Source organism: Panthera tigris, chromosome E1 (genome assembly GCF_018350195.1).
Source record: "Panthera tigris isolate Pti1 chromosome E1, P.tigris_Pti1_mat1.1, whole genome shotgun sequence".
Classification (NCBI taxonomy): Eukaryota; Metazoa; Chordata; class Mammalia; order Carnivora; family Felidae; genus Panthera; species Panthera tigris.
Window position 1 is genome coordinate 53,359,520 of NC_056673.1, and position 17,808 is coordinate 53,377,327.

The following is a 17,808-nucleotide window of genomic DNA, read 5'->3' on the forward strand; positions in this document are numbered from 1 at the left end:
ACCAGAGCAAAGAAAATTAAAATGGTGAATGGTGACCCTTGATGTTTTGGCCTCTTCGAATTCCCCCAAACGTTTACCTTTCGGGACGATGACTGCTCATCTCAATTCGGACGAAAAGATATTCAACTGCATGTGTAAATTCGCCATCGAACAAGTGAGTGAGTGAGTGAACAGGTGAAGTGGAACGAACGCTTCCCAATTGCCTTACGAGAAAAGGATATACACTAACCCATGCTAGAACCCGCCTCTTTAACTGGACAGAACCAAGAAGCCCTTAACAAACCATCAAGCCCAATGTCAGTCAACTGAGCAGAGTCAACTGAGGTCCGGGAACACTAAGGAGCTTGCCCAAGGTCACACAGCTAAATGTCAGCAGCTCCTGACTTCTCAGCCGAGTTTGGTCCTAGCTCTGCCCCTACCTAGTGATTTCCGATTCTAGAGAAGTCATTTCTTCTCTCTGCATTTGTTTCCTGCCTCTACATGGGGGGCAACTGGACCAGACATCAGCCAGGAGGCACTGTGGTTTAAGAGGGAAAGCTCTGGAGTCAGACTGTGTGTTCAAATCCTGCCTCTGCTCACCGTGGGAGATCCGGAACAATTCATTTACACTTGCTATGCCTATTTCCTCAGCTGTAAAGTGGCAGTAAATAATAGTAGATGCTACATACCTCATGGAGTCGTTATGAAAATTAAATTAGATGGTCGACACAAAGTGCTCAGCAGAGCACCTTGTAAACAACAAAGGTGCAATAAATATTAGCTATTATAACCATCTACAATCTCTCCCAGCTTTGGGGCGCCTGAGAGGCTCAGTCGGTTAAGCATCCCGACTTCGGCTCAGGTCATGACCTCACAGTTCGAGAGTTCGAGCCCCCATCGGGCTCTGTGCTGATATCTCGGAGCCTGGAGCCTGTTTCAGGTTCTGTGTCTCCCTCTCTTTCTGTCCCTCCCCCGCTCACCCTATCTCTCTCTGTCTCTCTCAAAAATAGATAAACATTAAAAAAAAATTTTTTTTTAAGTTGTAAAACTCTTCCGGCTTTAATGCTGTAATGCTCTAGGTTTCTTTTTCTGCCTTTTTTTTTTTAACGGTAAAATTTCTCCCCATTAGGTTCACACCTCAGGCAAAACATGACGGCCGACATGGGTACTAAGAAAAAGACAACGATTATGAAAGACTTAAAAGAGTCTAAACCTTTTTTAGGAGTCAGGAGTTGGGGGGGGGGGGGCAGCGGCAGAAGGCAAATGGGATTCTCTGAAGAGTCATTTAAGGAGAACTGATTAATGCTTCCAAGGCCCTGCTAATGAGGGAAAAAACCACCTGTGAAATATACCGCTAAGCACATTTAAAACACCACGTCCTTTGTCCCAGGAATCTCCTTTCTCGGTGCACAATTATATATTGTATAGATACATCACTGCAGCATTAAAGCAGAGACGGGTGTCAATGAACATACAGCACATGCATAAATGTATCCCACTGATCTGAAAACATGTTACATCTGTGCAAAGTACAATGGGACCCCAGTCAACCGACTGATGGCTGGCTTTCCCTTTTCAAGGTATTTACTCAAAGCATCTCAGAGCCATGCTGAAGGCTAGCAAGCCCTGTGGCATGTTTATGCCGATACTTTGTACGTGCATAATAAACAGTTCTCCAAGGAGCTGCTCATGGTTAACAGCAGTGACCTCTGAGAAGCAAGGGGCGGGGAGGGGGGGAGGCAGGATGATTTTCTTCTTCTTCTTTTTTTAACTTCTAATACATCTGTATTTTTATACATTCCACTCTGTGACCAGAGAGGATACATCAAAATGCTCTGGACCGGGATTTCTTGCTATGGCACCACGGACGTTTTGGGCTGGGTAATTCTTTGGGGGGGGGAGGGGGGGGGAAGAAGGGGGCTGTCCTGTGCACTGGAAGGTGTTTAGCAACATCCCTAGCCCCTACCCGCTAGATATCAGTTGTCACAACTGAACATGCCAAATGTCCCCCTGCAGCGGGGGGTAAAACCGCCCCCCAGTTGAGAACTACTGTCCTAGCCAACAGAATGGCTGTGTTAAATACAAATTATTCCTATGATTAGTACAAGTGGTTATTACAGCTCAGGCCACCTGGGCTCTACTGCCTTCTCCCTAGTTTGGGGAAGCATTTATGAGAACCCACTACTAGTCACCAAGGCCACTGGTATTTCCTGAGTTTTGAGTCTCAACGGTCTCCCACAGCACACTTTTACTTTCCTCCATGCATCTGGTGACTTTCCAGAAGTTCCTTCTGTGGAACTAGCTCAAGGTCAATTTCAGAAAAGTAAATCCTATTTTCTTTAAAAATAAAAGAAAAAAGCACACACACGTAAATAATTTTTAGAATCTCTCTTTTTTTTTTAACAACTACATTAAAAAACGGAAGTAAAACTATTTTATTTTAGATCCTCATACTTAAATGACCACAAAAGAGTGGCCTGATGATTTTTTTTCGGGGGGGAGGGGAAATTACATCTAAAATGTTCATGTTTCATTATGCTCCCAAATTTATTCTTACATGTCCTGAAGACTATTAGTCTCTGCTTTTCCTTGTTTGTTCCCTTTCTTGTTTCATTTTGTTTTTTGCTTTTTGCTATATAAACCTTACAGTGGCTTTTGCCCTAAAAGAGCCACCTAGAACAGGAGACACAAATGCCTAGTCAAAAGCAGAAAGACAGTACAGAACAGAGTTCTTCAAATTCTGTATCTATGTAACCCCTAGAAGAATTTTTGAAAAACTAGGTACACCCTCACTCCTTTTAAAGTTAACATTTAAAAGGTTTTCATCTTGAATTTCAAGAGGTGCAAAGTCATTTCCGGCATATAAATATTGATTTCTGTTTCATCAGTCAATTAATTATATCCACTGGGATCTAAACAGCATAGGGATTTGATTCCCACTCTTACTCTAGTGATTCATTCCTATAGCCACGGACAAATATTTTATCCTCTTAAAATATATATATAAACATGTATATATAAACTGTATGTTCATGTTTTACGTACTCTTCTGTTCACAGGCTACATCCTAAACACACAAAAAAGCGAACTCTTCTTGAAAAGTCCCAAAACTTACATCATTACTTTTTCTCCCAGGCTAAAATTTCAATTCTCTTTCCCCACAGAATTTTACCCTAAAGCAACTTCTGTTTTACACTAGAAAGTCTATTAATGATTTATTTATCCTACTTCTTTGTAATATAAATGTCTATATACATTTTAATTTAATTTTTAGGAAAATTCACGCGAACTTAGGGCTCTAACTGCTTAAGTAACAATTTCCCAGATTGAGTTACCATTAAAATGATTAGTGGTAGAGAACAGATTTCTAACAACAAAAATGTAATACACTGTTTTACAATGACTAAACACTAAAAAATAAAATTTTTTTGGAAATGTGTATTTTCATGGATGAGCCCCCCCGCCTTGTTTCTTCCATTCACTCATACATCCATGGACAAATATTAAGTGGTCATCACTAGATTAAGAGTTGGGAATCAATTTTGTTTCTATTTTTCTTGCCTTTTTCTTTCTTTTTTAAACATAAGCAAAGAGGAAATGTGTTCGCATAAAGAAAAGGATGGAGAAAATAGATACTTTGTTACAATAATGTCATTTTGTTCTCTGAATTTTATCCAAGTTACAGGCCCCAAATCCCAAAATGGTTTTTAAGCATCGCTCTGCAAACAATTTGATTAGATCCACAGTCAAAGGGCGAGACATGTCTGAACCACTTAAGGATTTATGCCCAGGGATCAGTGATTAGAGGCCTCACTTTCTCCACTCCAGCACCAACATCGCAAGCGTTCCCCCATTTACGCATGGAGATTTTGCCACCTAGGGACAGGGTAGTATGGCAAGAGTGCGTCTATCTTGTAAAGTGGGAGAGGGCAAATGCGGAAGGGGACTCGGGCAAGGAGCACCTCGGCCTGCCAGGGTGTCCTCACCAGAGTGGGTTTCAGGAAAGACAGCCTGTGGCCGCTGAGGACCTGGAAACGGATTTCGTGAACACTCTCCGTTCACCACCGGGAGGGCCTCTGTGTGCCCTGGAAGGTACACGGACCCCAGTCTGACGGCTGCTGACTTAAGTGACCTCTGGGAGACCCCACCCCCAGGCCAGTTTTTGCAGATCCCAGTAAAAAGGCGGCAAAGGAACCAAATCCTGATCACCCGGAAGAGAAAACCACGTGGTACGGGACTTCCGGTGTGACGAACACAACCGGAACATCCCACCACGGTATATGCGTGCCTGGGAAGCGGGCCCTGAACTCCCCAAACCCCAGGCTCTAACGCCCGGCTCACAGCAGATCGGGGAACCGGCGAGCAAGGTACACAGCCCCCCACCGAGGAAGCCATCAGCCAAATTCACCATGTGGGACACTCTACGGATATAAAAGACCCAGTGTCTCCAACAAATTACTGGAGTGAGAAAAAAAAAAAAAGGGTTGTTAAGAATAAAAGGCACTTAAAAGATATAATCGATATGAAAATCTTGCTCAGCTGCTGATCCCATGACCCCTTTGAAAAACTGGAGGAGGGGCGCCTGGGTGGCTCGGTGGGCCAGGCGTCCGACTTTGGCTTGGGTCATGATGTTAAGGCAAGTGGGTTCAGGCTCTCTGCTGTGAGCGCCAGAGTGCGCTTTGTTTCCCCTCTCTGCCCATCCCCAGCTCGTGCTCTGTGTCTCAAAAATAAAATAAAAACATCAAAAAAAAATTTTTTTTTAAGAAAAAAATGGGAGAAAATCTGCTGTTAGGTTACTTACAGCAAGGAGTTGCTAATTTGGGTAAGTGTGATGAGGGGATTATGTTGTAAAAAAAACAAAACGAAACAAGCCATCCGGTTAGAGATGGGGATTTAACTTTCGGGTGAACTTCCACGATGTCTTGGATTCGCTTTAACAAAATATTCCAACCTCTCAAGAAGGTTGGGGGAAGTCAGCAGAAATGTAATTAGCAAAACATCGGTAATGCTTGAAGCTGAATGATGGCTACCTGGGATTCTCTCCACTTTATTTAACATGTTTGGAGATGTCAATAAAAAAAGGGCTTTTAAAGGGAAGGAAAAGAGAGAAAAGATATTTAACTAGCGCCGTGGAGGCCCTTCCTAAAAACCACCTCATTTCACAAGTCCTGAGACAGCTGCCCTACAAGCAGGCCTCTCTCCCTGAGAGGTGGGAGCATTTCAGTAAGCTCGACGGTAAGTAGGGGCAGAGATACGAAGGGGCCATTAGCACCTGGAGACCAGAGAGATGCATCTAGGTGGCAGGAAGAGAGACTGGAAATACCCCCTTGGCACAGAAATGTTAGAATAAGCATGTCTCCGTTTTACATCGCTCCTACTGACACACTACTTACCCCTGCAGCAAAGCCAAGACTTCCATCCAAGATCCGCCTCTGAAAATATAAACAAGATGTTTCAGAGTCTGAGGGATGAGTCTGGGGATAAGAGGAAACCATATGATCTAAGAGAGCCGCACGAATAAAGACTGGCCCGTGCCTAAGTTTGTCAACCTGTCCAGCTAGAAGCCTGGATTGGAACCTTTATCAAATAGGCCAAGAACCAGGGGGAAGTTTTTTTTTTTTTTTTTTTAACCTTCCATCCATCCCACAGCCAATCAGAGTTTTTTTTTCAGTGGTGCTTGGCTTCCATTGACCCACGTGTTGTCTTTTACCTGGCTCTCCTGTGAATGATAACTGTAAACCTTTAGTAAGTAGCTGGCCTAAAAGATGGAAATTGATAAGTGTTGGTAGGGACCATGGGGACCAAGCAAAACTCTCCCACGCTGCAGGTGGAGGGACAAAATGGCACAGCCACTTTGGAAAACGAACTGGCAGCATCGAGCGAACTGGAAATGAACATACCCTACGACCCAGCAGTGCTACCCCTGAGTAGTGAAATCATCGCCTAACAGGAATGCCTACTTGGACTCACCGAACACGTGTCCAGAGAAGCTCTCAACAGCAGTACTTGTGAGAGCCAAAACTAGAAACTACCCGAACGCCCCACCAACAGTAGCATGGATGCAACAATTAGGATGTATTCACACAACAGAATACCACACGGCAATGAGAACACACATGACATATGCATGAATGGAGCCCATCATCAGGCAGGGGCATGGGGAAACTGGAAAATAAGCAGAGTGGAATCAGCCAGACGCAGAAGAGCGCATACCGTATGATTACTCCATTTATATAATGTACGGAAACAGAGAAAACTAATCTCTGCGGGCACAGGCTAGGAGAGGGATTGCTCTTGGCAGTGGAGGCTGGGGATGGAGGGTAGGGATTAAGGATCCTGAAAGGCTGCTGTGGGGCTGGTGCTGTTCTAGTTCTTGACCTGGGTACTAGTTTTATAGGCGATCGTGAAAAATCACCAAGCTGCACACTTATAAAATGGGCGCTTTTTGAGGCACCTGGGAGGCTCAGTCGGTGGAACGTCGACTTCGGCTCAGGTTCTCATGGTTCGTGAGTTCAAGCCCCACGTCGGGCTCGCTGCTGTCAGCACAGAGCCTGCTTTGGATCCTCTGTCCTCCTCTCTGCCCCTCCCCACTTGCACGCGTGCGTGCTCGCTCGCTCTCTCTCTCAAAAATAAATGTTAAAAAAATAAAAATAAAATGTGCACTTTTCTATATGCATTTTATATTTCCATTTAAAAATACTTGTTTAACTTTGTAGTCTAAGTTAGGAACAGAATCTATAGCCCCGTGAATACGTTACAGGCTGGTTGAGGTGATTACCCCAACTGCTCAGCCCTCTCCCACCTCTGAGCGGCTGGAGGTGGACGGAAAGTTTTGACCCCAGGAAGCCATACAAATGACATTTTCCTCTAGGCGTGCCATGACATAAGCAAAGTTGGCCAACCAAATAATTTAATGAAACCAGACAGATCTAATAAAGAAGTCAGGTAAAAAAATTATTCTATCAGCATTCATCTGGATCCTGAAAGGAGAAAAATTATACTTCTTAAGTTTTTCCACTTTCAGACATTTACTTCAAGGAACTAATCAGCTAGGTGCTCAAAGGTTTATGTTCATCACAAAAGTATTTCTAAAGACATTAGGAGAAAAGACGTAACAGTTGGGGAAGGGCTACATAAACTGCAGACCATCCTGACAACAGAATATTACACGCCCAGTTAAGTAACCGAAGTGATCAAAATAATCAAAAAAGCATTTAGGGATGTAGGAAGAATGTTTATGATACCAAGTGAGGAAAACTAGTTGTAAAATATTGCATAAAATTTGATCCCTGTCATGTAAAGAAACAGATACGGGTAAGTTAATGTATACGCGAATATAACTGAACTCTGGATGAACAGGTTCAGGGCTTGGAGTTTTTTTTTTTCTGAGAAGCACCTTTTTTATTATTTCTTTAAGCTTTTTCATACGTTATGAGTTTCCTACAATTAAAATATATTTTAAAGCAAGAAAACAAATTTTGAGCGAAACTTTTTTTTAATTTTTTTTAATGTCTATCTATTTTTGAAAGAAAAAGAGAGCATGAGAGGGGGAAGAGCAGAGAGAGAGGGAGACACAGAATTTGAAGCAGGCCCCAGGTTCCGAGATGCCGGCACAGTGCCCAACGCGGGGCTCGAACTCACGAACCGTGAGATCACGACCTGAGCCAAAGTCGGACATTTAACCAACTGAGCCATCCAGGCGCCCTTGAGGGAAGAGACGTTTGAGAGCAACGGAGGAGGGCAGCGTCCGCGTGTCTACTATCCCAGGTGACCCTCACTGCGGCCCCCATCTTAGCCGAATGGAAGCTGAGGTGTGCTGTGGGGACCAGAGCACATCTCTGTGAACTCCTGTCTCTGGCCACCTTTGCCTCCCAACGCCGTGCCTCCCTCCACTTTTCATGCAATCCGCCTGTGCAGAAAGGGTGCCTGTAGCCCACCCACGCCTGCTACCTTTGCAAGGTCCTGCTTGCAAGGCTGCTCCTTGGCTGGCTTCTGGGAACGTGGTGCTTGAACTGCCCCCTCCATTCCCTGGTAAGGGTGGGTCAAGGTGCCTATGCTGGTTTCCAGACAAGGTCGTGGATGCAGGACACCTGCTTTCCTTCTGCAAGTCTGGAATTTCGGCAGCATGCACTGCCTTCATGAGCACCCCTGGTACAATCCTTGGGGCTGAGGCTCCACAGGGTGCCCCGGGCGGACACATCACGCGTGTGTTAACTGCGTTTTCCTTGCTGGGGGAAGGAACGCCCTCGTTGGGCCCCTCACAGGAGGCAGGGAGCATCAAAGGCCTGTGCCCGGATGTCCCCAGACTCCGCCTATATCCTTCTCCTGCTGATCCTTTCAATGTTAAACCTTAGCCATGAGTACAACTATATTCTGGGTGCTGTGGGTCCTTCTAGTGAATCACCAAACGTGGTGACGTTCATGGGGAACGTGCCTCCACACAGAAGTCTTCAGCAATTTCTCCTACTGACCTCGGTGATTATAGCAACACGAGACAAATTAGGGGCTCTGAGGCTCCACAGCAGAAGGGGGCACCTCGGTGAAGAAGGGAAGTCACCTGTTTCCTCCCAAAGTGCCCCCAGAGCGTTGGCCCGGGCCACACGGGGCTCTGGGGCCCCATCCACCGTCGTGCTGCCGTTCACTCAGCCCTTAGCAGGGCAGCACGCCCGGGGGCGACGCAGACCTCTCCTCAACGCAGAGTAACTACGAAGATACAACCACGGGCTGCCCTGCCCTAGAAGGGCACAGAGACGGGACCCCAGAAAACCTGGCGTGACTGTCGTGAAGGAGGAGGAGGTGACCTGGGCCCTCTCCTCTGCCACCTGGGTGTCTCTCATTCAGGGACTGGGTTTTGAAAGGTTTCACTACCTGCCAAGGGCAAGCTGGGATGCCGGTGGTATAAGTCTCATAAGCTCCAAACCTCCCACTGAGGAGAGGAGGGGGAGGGCGGTGGGGAAGTCAGAGCTTACCTGCCAGCAAACACCCGTCTTACTGGTCTCTAACACAAGAGCGTCTGGCTTGCCAACTTCCTAGGCTGTGTTTGCCTTTCCAGATCTGGCTCACGGCATGTTTAAATGGATCTTAAATCACTCCCTCGCTTATCACGCCTACAGTTTCTAAGGCAGCCTGCTGAAGGGTGCGGGGACTTGACAGTTCCTCAAGATAAAGATGGGTTGACCGCTCCAGGCCTATGGACCGAGGGGGTCAAGGGCTGGGGAAGGGGAGGGAATCTCAGGTATATGAGGTGGGCTGGGGTTGTGGAGTGGGGAGGGGTATGTGGTGTGTGTCGGGGGGGGGTGAGTGGGAGTAGGGGGGCTGTGTGATACATGTGGGGTAGGTGAGGGTATATGGGATGTATGGGGTGGGGGCATATGGAGAGATAAGGTGTGGGCTGGGAGGATTGTGGGCGTGCACATGGAGGGGCGGGGGTAGGGGAGTCTGTGTGGGGTATGTAGGAGGAGTGTAGGGTATGGGGGTGGGAGAATGTGGGGGGTGGGGGGTACAGGGGTGCACGGGGTGCGTGGGGGTGGGGTGTGGAGGCACCAGGGTGAGTGAGGTTGCTGGGGGCAGGGGTAGAGGATGCACAGGGGTGAGGGGTGGGGTGGGGGTCTGTGGGGGCAGGGGGAGACAAGTCTGTGTGTCTCCATCCCAGAGAGGGTGGGGGAGAGAACGAAAAGATGGCATCAGTGAGAAGGGGAACAGATACCGTTCCTTTCCCCAGGGCTTTTTCAATCATCCCCGCTAGCTCAAGGACACAGGGTGGGACGGCTAACCCGCCAAACTGACCACCTGCACCAGGACCGAGGGAAACGAGCCGGAAGCTAGAAACCAGGCAGGAGCTAAAGGAGGCTTAGTAACTGGGCTCCCTTCCTCCTCCCTTCACACCAGGAGGGGAGCGGAAGTCGGGTAGGGAGAGGAGGAGGGAAAAACAGGACCTAGAAAGACCACAGAGGTGAGGAGGCGTGGCCAGTGGCCTTCCCCGGGGAAACCTTCCCTGTGTGGTTTCAGAGCTTGCCAAGAGCCCCGCCCCCTGCAGACTTCAGAACCCAAGCGATGCCAACTCACCTGTCCGCTAGAGAATATGAACACGAGAGCTGCCCCAGCTGCCGTCAGCCCCCAGGTGAAGAAGGTCCCCAGCAACGCCTGGAGCACAGAGTTGTGGCCTTGGAGCATGCTGGATCCAGCTGTGTGCAGAGGAGCAAGAGGGGGGTCAGCCGCCGGCAGCGCCTTTCGGGGACACCTGCACGTGCCAAGGTGTCTGACACCCTCGACCTGAGCCGGCCCACAGTCTGGCTTGGCGCTATGCACCTTTCCGCCCCGCCATCCCTCAGCGGCCTCAACGACCTGGCACAGACCCGGCCTCTTCGTCCAGCCCCACACGTATCAGAAGTCATCTAACCCTGCACGCACAGACCTGGGGACGCCTAGGGAGACGCCAGAGGAGCCCACGGAAGAGCTTAGGACATTGGGGAGATAGTTCCAAAGAGAAGAAGTTCATAAAATGTGGATTATTCAGCGGGGAGGAAGAGAGCACGAGGAGGGTCTGATTACAGCCTTCTGGCACATCCTGCCTACTCCGGCTGCCCTTGCCCAGCATCGGTTCTGTCTCCTCCAAATACAGGGGACTAACTCAGATTCCCTCTTGAAGCTCTCCCACCTAAGTCCTGACCAAACCTTCAATGGCTCCCCATGGCCTGCCAAGGGCATACCCCACCGACTCTTTTACCACTACCCCCCACCCCACCCCAAACTCCCGCTCAACTAGTCATTTGTGGCACCTTCGGCAAGTCCCAGATGGTCCTGCCTCCAAGTCACTCTTCATCGGGTTCCCTCCCAGAATGCCTTCCTTCCCTCGTTCCAGCCAGCAGACCCAGAGCACCTTCTAACGCCAACTTCGACCCCTCTCCACGCCTGTCTCCATGCACACCTGCGGTGCTTTCTTTGTATGGACTCACCTCCTATATCTTTTACATCATTAGTTGCTTAAGAACAGGGATGATACCTTTTCACACCTGGCACCCCTATGAAATGGGGCTTCCTGGCATCCAAAAAACACTCGTATTGAAAAGGGCCAGCTTATGGGGCGCCTGGGTGGCTCAGTCAGTTGAGCGTCCGACTTTGGCTCAGGTCATGATCTCACGGTCTGTGAGTTCGAGCCCCGCATCGGGCTCTGTGCTGATGGCTCAGAGCCTGCAGCCTGCTTCCGATTCTGTGTCTCCCTCTCTCTCTCTGCCCCTTCCCTGCTCATGCTCTGTCTCTCTCTGTCTCAAAAATAAATAAAAAACATTAAGAAAAAAAAAATTAAAAAAAAAAGAAAGGGGCCAGCTTACCTTGATGGGACACTCAGCAAGGACAAGGAGAGGGAGCTAGAAGAGGGAGCATTTCCCTGTCAACTGAGCACACCGCCAATGAAACGGAACTGACACTACTGCCCACCAAGGAAAGAAAGGGAAGTACCATTCCTTCTTGTTTCCGCTCAGCGGACCTCCTCTAGACTTGAACACGTTTTAAATTCTAGCTCTGACACGATAGGGGATCAGAGTCTTGCTGTGGAAAGTTACAAGGCAGAGAAACCCATTTGTTGAAAAGCCCCATGTTCCGGTACACAAACATCAGGGCTCAGAGCCTCATCTCAAAGGGCTCATTCAACTGCCCACCGGTCTTCCAGCTCCCACAAGGCTGGACACGACCCCACGGGGCTCAGCCCAGCCAGGTCCCAGAGCTCTGTGAGCCGGACCAAGAGCTAAAGACGCTGACTCTGTTAACCCCGTAAGGAAACCGTGGCAGAGGGTGGACGGGGCCCTTATGCCAAGGGGCTCAGCAACGTGGATAGGACTCCAACCTGGGAAGGCTGTGGGTCCCCAGGTGAGCCCAGATGAGCCCAAGCCCAGCTCCCTTGCCAGGAAGCCTCTAAGAGAAACAGCCTCTATGGATTCAGACTGTGTCTAAATAAAAACTCAGGAAAGGGAGTGCCCCCAAGAAAGAAAAAATAATGTATTTTTTAAAAAACCCACCCATTTACATACTTCATCATGTTAGGTCCCCCTAAAATGAGTGGTTTGTGTTTCTCTGTCAACCAAGACATCTGGATCATTACGCCCCCAACCTTCTATTTCTGGCTGCTTGTGGATAAAATTTAAAACAGCGTTTGCAAAGAAAGGCACACAGCTGTCACCCCTTAGTACTTATCATCTAACACAGGTCATAACAAACAAACAAAAAAATAAACACAATTTTTTTTTTCAGTACTGAATGTGCCTTTTAACAGCTACAGAGAAGAGGAAACCACATACATTTGCCAACAGGCCAAAGTCAACGTGGACTTTGTGGGTTCGCCACCAAGAGAGCTCTGGGTGTTCCGCGGGCGGGAGGGCCTGGTTTGAGGGACAGCACTACCCCAGCCTGTCTGCATCTACCTGAGCACCCAAGATAGAAGGGAAAAGATCAGCAAGGCCAAGCACGCCCTTTCCATCCCAAGAATCACAGCATTTACCATTGAAAATGCAAACCCGGTGGCCCTGGAAGTTTCTTCCAGGTGCTGTTTTAAATCCTCACTGCTCGAAGGGTGGTCCCCCTCGGGAGCCAGTTAGAAATGCAGGATGTTGGGCCCCACCGGGACTTGCTGAAACAAGACTCTGCATTTTATCAAGTGCTGTGAGGGAGTCTCACACCCATGAAAATGGAAAGCATTGCTCTAACCCTGGCGCTTCTAGGAGGCCCAGAGCCTTGAAAGTGACTTGCCCTGCCCTGCGAGGGAGGGACCGGCAAGACTGGCACAGAGTCCCAAGTGAACGAAAAGTTTTCTCCAATAGGTCGGCCAGTAAGTAGCACCTTGGGAACAGGGGCGCCAGTCCCAGCACCGCCCGCGATGGGGCTCAGACTTCCTTGTGGGCCGGATGTTAATACATAAACGTGGATTAATGTGCAAGAGGGAGGATTATTCTCTGCCCTCCCCAACTTTAAAGATGTGTGCACACATTCTTCTCCAGCGGCACAGGAGGCTCCCTGACTGATACAGGATTTCTTTTCTCTCCCTCGCTAACCTGTTGCCCTGCCTCCCAGAGCCGGCCTCAAGGTATTGATGATGTTGGAGAGGTGGGAACATTTAATAAAACTGCACACACACACACACACACACACACACACACACACACACACACACTGGCTCCACGAGTTGAATCCAGCAACGGGATTCAGGCTTGGGCGATGGGACTCTGGAAAGTTCTCTGATACCTCACTGCTCCAAGTGTGGTCTGGGGGCCAGTGACCCCGGGGAAGGGTTCCAAATGCACATGCTCAGGCCGGCTGCACCGTCACCAAATGTCCAGTCAGGTCCAAAAGGCCGTGCTGCTCCCCAGGATGAGTGGGAGGGGACGCAGACTGCCCCGCCTCTGCTCCCCCCCCCCCAGGGCCCCAGGGCCCCAGGGACACCCCCCACACACACAGCCGCACGCCCACCACGAACCGCCGAACAAAGAGGATTTGGTGAACCACTGTCAAAGGAAGGCAGGTCAACACCCTCCAGCCGACCCGGCCAGGGGGAAGAGGGGGCTCCGGGCACCCCTCCCCTCCTCTGCCACCTGCCACAGCCATCCGGCTTCTCCCCCCGACCCCCTCCTCTCCCCGGAGGGCACCGCCTTCCAAACTCCATTTTGCCCTTCCAGGTCCCACACTCTCCTGAGGGCCCCAGACCCCGGGCCTCCGGCCCAACCGAGGCGCTGAAGGGAGAAAGAGCTGACTCACTACGGTGCCCTCTCAAGCCCCCACTCCACTTCCATCAGCCCCGCTGCCGCTGGCTCGGCCGGCTCCTCTCCCGAAGTCACTTCCTGCTTCCCTCCCGGCACACGTGTCCCTCCAGCCGCCAGGCCCCTCCCCGCCGGCTGCGACTGGCAGATCCCGCCTGAAGAATCAATTCTCTGGTTCACAGCCCTCCGCAGGCTCGGGAGCAGATGGGGCGGGTGGAACAGAGCCCCGAGGCCAAGAGGAGAACATTCTGCTTGTACAAGCCTCTGCGGTCTCCTATGAAGCCGCAGAAACCACGGGGAGAGAGCGCCTTGTAACGTCCCTGATATCATTTATGTCACTACACTTGGCAGCTGAGTGAACGGATGTGGGGGGGGGGGGGGGGAGAGGAACCTCCTGGTATTAACATCGTTCTCTGAATCAGTGGCCCTCAATCTATAGCTCCCATCAGAATCACCAGGGAAAATGTCAAAACACAGAATGCAGGCACCCTGCAGAGGTTCTGGCTCTGCCAGTCTGAGCGGGGACCGAGATTTTCTGTTCTGAACTAAGATTTGTTGATGCGCTGGTCCTGGGACCACGCTTTGAGAACCATTGCTCTAGGTCAAGGGCTTTGCTTCCCAGGCCTTCTATGAAAAGACCAGGGGGGGGGTGGGGGGGGGGCTCCTGGGGGGCTCAGTCAGTTGAGCATCCGACTCCTGATTTCAGCTCAGGTTATGATCCCAGGGGTCGTGAGCTCGAGCTCTGCAACGAACATGGAGCCTGCTTGGGATTCTCTCTCCCTCTCCCTCTGCCCCTCTTCCCTGCTTGTGCTCTCTCAAACAAAAACAAACAAACAAACAAAAACAAAACAAAACAAAAAAACAGGATGCCCAGTTAAATGTGAATTTCAGTTAAAAGACAAATCGTGGGGGCGCCTGGGTGGCTCAGTCGGTTAAGCGTCCGACTTTGGCTCAGGTCATGATCTCGCGGTCTGTGAGTTCGAGCCCCACGTTGGGCTCTGTGCTGATGGCTGGGGGCCTGGAGCTTGCTTTGGATTCTGTGTCTCCCTCTCTGCCCCTCCCCAGCTCATGCTCTGTCTCTGTCTCTCTCTCTCTCTCTGTCAAAAATAAATAAACGTTAAAAAAATTATTTTTTAATTAAACATTTTTAAAAATAGGGGCGCCTGGGTGGCTCAGTCGGTTAAGCGTCCGACTTCGGCTCAGGTCACGATCTCACGGTCCGTGGGTTCGAGCCCCGCGTCAGGCTCTGTGCTGACAGCTCGGGGCCTGGAGCCTGTTTCAGATTCTGTGTCTCCCTCTCTCTCTGCCCCTCCCCCGTTCATGCTCTGTCTCTCTCTGTCTCAAAAATAAATAAATGTTAAAAAATAAATAAATAAATAAATAAATAAATAAATAGTAAAAGACAAATCGTGTTTTAGCGTGTGTCCTGTGCAACATTTGGGACATACTTATGCTAAAAACATATTTCACCTTCGTTGTTTACCAGAAATTCTGATTTAACTGCGTGTCCTATGTTTTGTCTCAGGAACCTACCAGAGGGTGACCAGGTCAGAAAAACTGTTCATAACTACAGTGCCACACACCAGAGGATTCAATAGGAGCTGGCATCTTTTGTCCAGTAAAAAGCTGTCATCCACATTGAGGGTGGCACCACATTCGCGCACCGTGTCAGGAAATGAGATGGCCTGGTGACTATAGGGGCTCTCTGCCCTCAGGAGATTCTCAGACCCAACAGAGAACCAGACCAGGTGTCTTACTCAAGAAAATATCACTGATCGGGAAGGGCCGGGGCGGGGGGCGGGGGCTGGCTTCAACAGCTGCCATTTCTTGCCTCACAGTTCTAGAAACAGGAAGTCTAGGATCGGTCCAAGATCAAGGTGCAGATTTGGTTCTTGGTAAGAGCTATCTTCCCGGCTTGCAGACAGCTGCCTTCTCACTGTCCTCTTGTGGAGGAAGAGAGATCTCTCTCTCTCTCCCTTCCTCTTCTTATAAGGCCACCAATCCTATCGCATGAGGACCCCCACCCTTATGGCTTCATTTAAGCTTACTTACCTCCAAAATGCTCTATCTCCAAATGCAGTCATATTGGGGGTTAGACATAGGAATTTCATGAGTGGAGCCTTCCTGTGTGGGATTAGTGTCCTTACAAAGAGGACCCTAGAGAGCTCCCTCACCCCCTTCCGCCGTGTGGAGACACATGAGGAGTCCGCGACCCAGAACAGGTCCCTCCGCCCCACCACGCTGGCACCCCCTGATCTGGGATTTCCAGCTTCCAGATCTGTGACTGATCAGTTTCTCTTGGGGATCAGCCACCCAGTCTGTGGTGGTTGGTGACAGCAGCCCAAATGGGCTGTGACACTCCATTTAACAGATAAGGAGACTGAGTCTCAGGAAAGCTCTGTCGGTACCCCAGGTCGACAGGGTAGTGTGGGAATCCAAGCCCAGCTGACTCCAGAGAGGGCACTCTTCCTGCATCGGACATACAGGGTTCCCAGGACGAACTCAACACCCCGGTCAGCAGAGCCTCGGGCTGACCTCAGGCTGGGTGGCCGACCCCCAAGAAACAAATCTCAGAATTTCCCCCAGTGAACCGTAAACACACACACACACACACACACACACACACACACTAGCAGGCACTAATGAGAGGCGGGGTGTTAGGCAGGCTCTGAGGGCTGCCTCCCGAGTATCTAAAGGCCATAAAACTAAGTGATGTTGACAGTCAGCAAAGGAGCCTCAGGGCAGCAGAATGGTGGCCCTTTACTGTGGCTTGACTTGGGGAAGCGAGCTGGCAGGGCCTCCCCCTCGCAGCATGGGGGCAGAGTGGGGGTGGGGGTGGGGATAGTGGCAGTGTCTGCAGCCGAACACCACGGGTTGGGGGACGTGGAGAAGAGCTACGAGATGGGCGCAAAGGATCCAGCCCAGGGGGTCCTGGGTCTTCCCTTCTCTGCCCCTTCTTCCCGCTTCCCCTTCTCCCTCCCTCGCTGTCCGAGATCTTGATTTCTCTCAGGAGGTCATAGAGCTGACAGCCAAGAGGAATCTCAGCCTGGCACATGAGTTTCCTTGGACAAATTCCCCAGCCCCTCCCGAGCCCTCCCAGCCTCAGGCTCCCCATCCTAAGACAGTGACTGGAGTGAATCACCCAACGTCTAGCCCAACACCCATCATGGCAGCCTGAATGATTATCTCTTGGCTGTCTCTCCTTCCTCCCTTCCTTCCCTCCTTCCTTCCTTCCTTCTTCCTTCTTTCCTTCCCTCTTTCCTTCCTTCCTTTCCTAACTTCCTTCTTTCTTTCCTTCCCTTCTTCCTTTCTCCCCCCTTCCTTCTTTCTTTCCTTCCTTCCTTCTTTCTTTCCTTCCTTCCTTCCTTTCCTAACTTCCTTCTTTCCTTTCCTAACTTCCTTCTTTCCTTCCTTCCCTCCTTCCCTTCTTCCTTCCTCCTCCCCTTCCTTCTTTCTTTCCTTCCTTCTTTCCTTCCTTCCTTCTTTCTTTCCTTCCTTCCTTTCCTAACTTCCTTCTTTCCTTTCCTAACTTCCTTCTTTCCTTCTTTCTTTCTTTCCTTCCTTCCCTTCTTCCTTCCTCCTCTCCCCTTCCTTCTTTCCTTCCTTCCTTCTTTCTTTCCTTCCTTCCTTTCCTAACTTCCTTCTTTCCTTTCCTAACTTCCTTCTTTCCTTCCTTCCCTTCTTCCTTCCTCCTCCCCTTCTTTCTTCCTTCCTTCCTTCTTTCCTTCCTTCCTTCCTTCTTTCCTGCCTGCCTGCCTGCCTTTACTCAATGCCTATTTCACAAGCCTCTGATCCATGCTAGGCACTCTGTGGGACCCCGGTACTCCAAGATCAACTGAGCACCTACGTTGCAGGAAGTGGAGAATGTTCTAGGTTTACCACCTAGCAGACCAGGGCACATGTCGTTGCTGATAACTGCCCAGAAGCCTCAGAAGAAAAGGGCCTCAAGCTAAGGTCTTGTGATTTCTTCCTCAGACTAAAGTAATATTCATTTTAATATCAAAATTTCTAATTTTTTTTCCTAAAGAGGACCCTTAAAATTGCATAAACTTCAGAACCCACAAAACCTAATGTGCCCTGGGTG

The 17,808-nt window shown here is 49.7% G+C and overlaps 1 protein-coding gene across 3 annotated transcripts in view; it reads right to left on the reverse strand.

Moving 5' to 3' along the window:
• Window positions 1-13,836, reverse strand: part of SLC39A11 (solute carrier family 39 member 11) — a 340,276-nt gene extending 326,440 nt beyond the window's left edge. For 2 of the 3 annotated variants that reach the window (XM_007073449.3, XM_007073448.3), the window contains exons 1-3: window positions 13,723-13,836; window positions 10,045-10,163; window positions 5,373-5,411 (exon numbers count right to left, since the gene is read on the reverse strand). In XM_007073449.3, the coding sequence (XP_007073511.1) occupies window positions 5,373-5,411; window positions 10,045-10,152 (147 nt within the window). In that variant the 5' untranslated portion in view covers window positions 10,153-10,163; window positions 13,723-13,836. Of the gene's footprint in view, window positions 1-5,372; window positions 5,412-10,044; window positions 10,164-11,309; window positions 11,624-13,722 lie in introns of those variants that run through there. The other variant, XM_042966406.1, reaches the window with a different exon arrangement.
• Between the last annotated feature and the right edge of the window lie 3,972 nt (window positions 13,837-17,808).